At 50.2% G+C, this 6,456-nt stretch overlaps 1 protein-coding gene across 2 annotated transcripts; it reads left to right on the forward strand.

Moving 5' to 3' along the window:
- Nucleotides 1-6,456, forward strand: LOC122382139 (transcription termination factor, mitochondrial-like). Of its 2 annotated transcripts, none has more exons than XM_043367085.1 (7): nucleotides 1-145; nucleotides 2,561-2,862; nucleotides 3,092-3,333; nucleotides 4,013-4,194; nucleotides 4,381-4,477; nucleotides 4,754-4,907; nucleotides 5,718-6,456. In XM_043367085.1, exons 2-7 carry the CDS (start codon nucleotides 2,687-2,689, stop codon nucleotides 6,157-6,159), a joined length of 1,293 nt encoding a protein of 430 aa, XP_043223020.1. In that variant the 5' UTR covers nucleotides 1-145; nucleotides 2,561-2,686; the 3' UTR covers nucleotides 6,160-6,456. The 2 variants fall into 2 exon arrangements, with proteins under 2 accessions (XP_043223020.1, XP_043223021.1); XM_043367086.1 differs by lacking the exon at nucleotides 1-145 and having other exon boundaries at nucleotides 2,681-2,862; nucleotides 3,092-3,191; nucleotides 3,289-3,333.

A 6,456-nucleotide genomic window follows, 5' to 3' on the forward strand; every position in this document is an offset into this window, starting at 1 on the left:
TGTATGGGTTGCAAGGGTTGCAAGGCTATATTGATATATAGGGGGTTGTATGGGTTTATATTGCCTTGGGTACTTGGTACTTCAATATAGATGACTGCTTCAACTTCAAGGTGCTTCAACGCAGAGGCATAAAGAGTCTTCAACGGTAACGTGCCGGACATTTTTGTGATGCTATGGCCGAAATCCACTGGGCAAATGCCTAGGAACACAGGTTCAGGTTTTGCTTTGCATTTCAAATTGGTTAATTTCATCTCAATGAATGTAAACTAAAAACATGGGTATATTAGTAAACCACTTGTGCAAATAGAACTTGATGAGCTTCAACTTTGGAGTCCACTTTAACTGGCAGTCTCCTCCCAGTGTAGGACAGTATCGTGAGCACTGAGCTCGGAGGGTATTGTATACTGAATGGTTTATAATTCTGCTTCGTATTCACCTGTTAATGAAATAGTATTGTATGCTCAATGGTTTATAATTAAAATTGCAAAATTATTATTCTGCTATGTATTCGCCCAATTGTATACTGAATGGTTTGTAATTCTGCTTCGTAGTCATCTGTTAATGAAATAGTATTGTGTACTGAATGGTTTGTTATTGAAATCGCAAAATTATTAGTCTGCTACGTATTCGCCTGTTATTAAAATGGTATTGTGTCTTTGTGTAGTGAAGTTCCATCGCGTAGTCTTTTTACCAACGTCGAGCGACCGTCTGTTTTTGTTGGTTGGGCATAAAGGAGGCCAGCGTGGTAGGAACCAGGTGCAACGGTTAGTCGGTCATGCCTCGGGTCGACTAACTGGGGCGTTTCCGCCTCGAGACAGTACATAAGCACAGTGTGAGGAGGAGTCGGGGCTCAGTGTCTGCCTGCCTTAGTGCTGTGCTGCGCTGTGCCCGACTGCTCATCTGCTGCTGGCTCTACTGGCTCGAGGTAGGTTCCTGTCACGCAGGGATTGTCACTGGCTCACGGACATCCCTTAGCTAGGTTAGGAGCGCCGGGGTGGAGGGTTTAGGTAGATTCGCGCGTTGATTGTCGTTTAGGGTATTGATAGGGTAAAATGTTTATCGTCAGTCTCTGAAATGAATCACGCTAGCAGTTCTTTCATAATGTTCGGCTTTGATAATATAAAAGGGTATGAATTGACCAGATGCTTTTGGCGATGGGATGAGTCGGAGGAGAACGGGAATTGAGCGGAGTGAGTTTCACTCAGTGCCTTAGTTAGTCATCTTGGCTCAGGAGCTTAGCTCCAAACCCACGAAGGGTGCGCTACCAACCGCGTTGTGCCCCAAAATGGCGGAGTTATTCACCTGAACCACGATGCATAGTTTAGTACAATTAGATTAGAGGACAGTGGCCCGTGTGGCAGACGGGGTAAAGGCTGGTGACGTCCCGGCCTAACACTGCTCCTGTAGAGTAACGTAGATATCCGGAGGGGAGGTAACGAAGGGCTTACCGGACCGGCCTAAGCCCCCCTTACACCAGTGGTCATGATAGTTATTAGGTATTGAAACGAGGCCACATTTAGCATGCGTTCGGCATTGGGAAAATGAGGGATAGTTATTAGGGATCACCAGTAATAATTTGGGATTGCGGGGACCATTGATGCAACATTCACATTTTAAGATTGCTTTTGCCTAACTAATGGCTCTTCAGCTCTACTGACTACTGAAAACTTCAATGCTCTGTACTACCTATGTTTGACCTCATATGGACTACTGTTTGCCAACAGTGGGACCCCATATGGCCCAGGATATGCTTAAGTTTGAGAAGGTTCAGAGAAGAGCAACCAAATTCATTTGAAAAATCAGAAATGTATCCTATGAGGACAGACTAATGAAGAAGGACAGGGCTGCTCATGAGTCATGGTGACCTGATAGAAACATACAAGATTATTACCAGCAAGCTAGAAATTGACCCTGCAAAGCAGTTCAAGCTTCAAGACAACACAAGCACCAGGAAACAATACTTGAAGCTTCAAGACAACACAAGCACCAGGGGACAATACTTGAAGCTTGAGAAGAAGAGAGCAGCCCATCACTTCAGAGCCAAGTTTTTCTTGAACAGGGTCATTTCCCCCTGGAATGAGCTCCATGATAATGTCATTTCGGCTCCTTCTACTAATGCCTTCAAGAACAGACTTGACCGATGTAGGCGCTACCACCCACCATTCCTAGTCATCAATCCTATATATGTCTTCTGTTGATCCTTCTATGTACCATCCTACCGGACATGAGCACCAAATAGACCAAGTCTAATCTAGCTCCTCAACCTTAACCTTACTCATTCTCGTGTCCATTGTAAACGGTGTCAGCTCAAAACACCGAATGATCCTGGTGATCCTGGAAAATGATTCCTGATTATTCGGATACCGAATGCACGTATAAAATGCTTTCTGCCATAGTCTGTTTTATTCTTAGTCAACTGTGTTATCAAATCATGCTTATTGGGTATGCAACTATGTTAGATTGTTTACTGGTACAGCAGTGTTCTAGTATTACAAGAGGAAACCTAAAGTGTAATTATTTTCACTTTTGTTTTGTTGCTAATTGGGCATTTTCATTTCAGGGCGCAGGAGAACACATGAGTAAAGCTGACTGATATCAATACCTATTAGCATTCCCTTGTTGGGCCATTGTGGCATGTGATATCATTTGAATCATTGAATGTTTCTGTCTTGAATCTGTCTGAAAGATGGCAGCTGTGAGAACTGTTGGGGCCAGTGGTTTGTTACTAGCAAGGCACATTGTGTCTGCCATACGCTGGTGCTCACCACCAGGGGCACTCTCAAAGCATCCCCAGCAGAATCATGTGGCATTGAGCAAATGTCTGCAGCAACTCACTCTCACATCATCAAGGCATATTACATGGTAAGTTTAAAGTTATCTCATAAAATCTTGGAAGCCTTCTATCAGCTGCTCTCAGTGTGTAGCAATGCACCTTGTATTTGCTGTCTTCTGGGAACCTAAGATTTGTTATTCACTGAAGTCTAAATGCAGTTTGCTTTTATATACAGTATGCAATCAGTGCCTTTTTTTGCCTCATCCAGGCCCACTGTGTGACAGCTGCTCCAATGTCTTGCCATTTTCTGTGTGCCAGTGGATGCAGTCAGCAGCAGCGCAGCTCCGTGGCGACCGTGGACGGGCCCACGGCCGGCGAGCTGCGCGCCCTCCTCCAGTTCGGCACGGACCGCGAGCTGCGCCAGTTCTGGCGGCGCACCGGCGCGCGACTGGACGTGGCGCGCGCCGCCAACGCGCTGCACGTGCTCCGCGCGCTGCAGGCCGAGGGAGTGGCGCCGCCGGCCATCAAACGACATCCGGCGCTGCTCAACATTAAAAAGGGTCAGCTTCTATAGTTGATGTGTATTATGTCTGCTAATATAAACTAAGGCAGCTATTTTCCCATTCCCCTTACGAAAAGTCAGGAAAATGTCACCCATGGCTGGACGTCCCCTTGGCGGTGTTCCCATAAAAGGCGAAGGGAGGGGCGTTTTACGCCCGCTTCTAACTCAATTTCTGGGCTATGTTATGCCAAAAGTCAAGTGAGGTTTGAAAGGTCTTTATAAGTGAGGGCGGGCTTTTAGGTGATTACTCTTCAAATTATATTTTTCTGAATAGCCATTTTTAACACAAATGTCTCGTAACTCGCAAACAAACTCGTAATAAGCCAACCTCGTAAACAAGCAACATCGCAAAAAAAAAACAATGGAAAGCGTAAACGCCTAGCCTACGGTGGGCAACAACCGTTAGTGCTGTAAACAAAATGGGAAAGAAATCGATCATTAACATGACACAAATGTACTGCTATCGTTTTTTCCGATGCTAACTGTAGGCTCCAGTCTAATGTTCGACCTACAACCGTCAATGCTATCGCTTTTTTTCCGAAAACGTTTTGAAAAATGCATGTCAGTTTTACCATCGTATCAATTTTACCGCGGTGATGTATTTTTCATCTACCGTGTACTGCGCTCCTCTGTATTCTGAAACCCCCTCACCCATCTTTTTCCTCTGTTTTGCGCAGCGCGGCTGTCGGAGCAGCTGTCATCCCTGCGGCGGCTGCCGGCCCCCGTCGGTGAGGTGTTTCCGCTGCTGCTGCTGCGTGCCGACCAGCTGCGCGCGGCCGTCCGCGCTGCCGGCCGGGACGGGCAGCTCGCCTTCCCGGGTCACCGCAGCCGGCTGCACTACCTGGCCGACCAGCTGCAGGTCAGAAACGACGGCAGGCGCCCGGGCTCGGAGCGGGTCGGGGGACTCGTCCCTCTTTGTGGCCGGCGTGGTAATTTGTCACGACACAAACGACCTGTTCCAGTACTGTTTTAGCTCGCCCGAGTCTCCAGTGTTGTTTGACTTGTTCCTATTCGGTTTGAAATGTGTGTGTGCTGCTGCTTGCAGACTGGCCTGGAGACGTTGTGTGCGGCCGTCAGAAGGAATCCGTCAATCCTGACGTTCCCCGGCAGTCGCATCACGGAGATCACCCGACTGATGATCGGTACGTGTGAAACAATCAAGGCCTGAAACTTCTTCATAAACGGCCAGACTTTCCTTCAGCGTCTAGTGATGTGTGATGCATCGATAATAAGGTCAGGTATCCATCTCACTTTTATGCTTTGTATGCATTTTAATTGATTTTAACGTGTCGTCCGCACACAAATGATTTTAAGTCGGTCATCATTCGCATTGCTCGTCCCCATGTACGCAAAGTTCCCCAGCTTAATGTTCCATTCACTCCGCCCGGTCTAACGACACCCTTGTCCCCAATCCGCAGACGGCGGCATCCCTCGGGACGCCATCCTGGACGACCCGTACATCTACAACCACAACGTGTCCGTGATGCGCGAGCGGCTGGAGTGGGTGCACCGGGTCCAGCTGCGACCGCTGAGGCCGTGGATGCTGCGCTGCGCCGAGCACACCCTTCAGGAGTGAGTGTGGCAGCGCTGGTGTACGAGTTGTGCGCGCGAGGGACAGGGTATCGGTCACTTACTGGGGATACATGAGAAGAGTAAATGCGTATTGCAAATGGATTACAATGCTGAGCGAATAGAAAATATGTTCGTTGTTCGTATTTACTCGCTCATGTCTTCGAGGTCAAGTGCTCATTTGCTAAACGTTCTAGCCCTAATGCCCTAACATAGTCTCCTGGCACGACGTCAGTCACTGCTAACGACATATAAATTTCCGGTCACCAACCTTTCAGGGATGCAGCCGATGCCGTCCATTTTCGGATGCAGCACCGTTATAGCTAATGTGTTATTGTCGTCGCTACCTAATGTGTTGCTATCCCCGCTGGCTGGCAGTTGTGTTACCGTGTTTTACCAGCTGACCGGTGTGTTACCCTGTGCTACCAGCTGACCGGTGTTTTGCCGTGTGTTACCGACTGACCGGCGTGTTACCGTGCGTTACCGGCCGATCGGCGCGTTACTGTGTGTTATCGCCTGGCCTGTGTTTTACCGTGTGTTACCGGCTGACCTGTGTTTTACCGCGTTTTACTGACTGGCTTGTGCTTTACCGTGCATTACCGACAGATGTGTTCAGTAGCGGCGGAACACCTTCAATTAAGGGGGGGGGGGGGCACTGCCGACTTTTGGTCCCATTCTTTCCATGCAACGCCCATAGGGCTAGTGTTAAAATGCCAAAATCAAAGGGGGCACGGTGCCCCGGTGCCCTCCCCATTCCGCCGCCTATGGATGTGTTACAATGTGTTACCGTCTGACCGATGCGTGTGTCCGCAGGCACGTGGAGCGGTTCCAGCTGCGGCTGGCCATCCTCTCTGAACACGGGGACGAGGTGACGTACCTGAGCGAGCGGCTCGGCCTGGGCCGCGCCCGGGTCTCCGCCTTCCGGCAGCGGCACCCGCCGGCGCTGCGCGTCAGCGTCATCAAGATGAAGGAGGTGCTGGACGTGCTGCTGGCCTACGGCATCAGCGGCGAGCAGGTGGCCGACCAGCCGCGCATCCTCTGCTACAGCGCGCGCCGCATCCGCGAGCGGTGCGAGCGGCTGCGCGCCGCCGGACTGCGGCCCGCCAGCCTCCTGGTGCTCTGCAAGACGCCCAAAGACTTTGACCGCTACATGGCGGCGGCCACGGGGGCAGAAGGCCTGGTAACAGTCCCCGATACGGCCAGTGCGGCGGGCGAACGGACCGCGGGCGATGCCAGTCCACGGACACCAGCGTGACCTCTGAGTGACGCCACGTGACCTCTGTGTGCCGCCGCGTGACCTCTGTGTGACGCCGCGTGACCTCTGTGTGACGCCGCTGGGAGTAGTGCTGTGATTGATGCGCTGTCGATACTGTGCCTGTGGTCGCCGTGGATGTTATTTGTTGAGGGAGCCGCTGCCCGTGAGATACCGTGGGTACGAGTAGAGCTTATAAATGTGGCTCGACTCGAGTGCCCGACTTCGATCACTGATCAGTCAGTGTGTTTTGTCAAATTGGTCTAACGAATGTGGATAAAAAGACGAGTATGGAGCTTC

The sequence above is a fragment of the Amphibalanus amphitrite genome, unplaced genomic scaffold, assembly GCF_019059575.1.
Source record: "Amphibalanus amphitrite isolate SeventyFive unplaced genomic scaffold, NRLGWU_Aamphi_draft 000134F_arrow, whole genome shotgun sequence".
Lineage (NCBI taxonomy): Eukaryota > Metazoa > Arthropoda > Thecostraca > Balanomorpha > Balanidae > Amphibalanus > Amphibalanus amphitrite.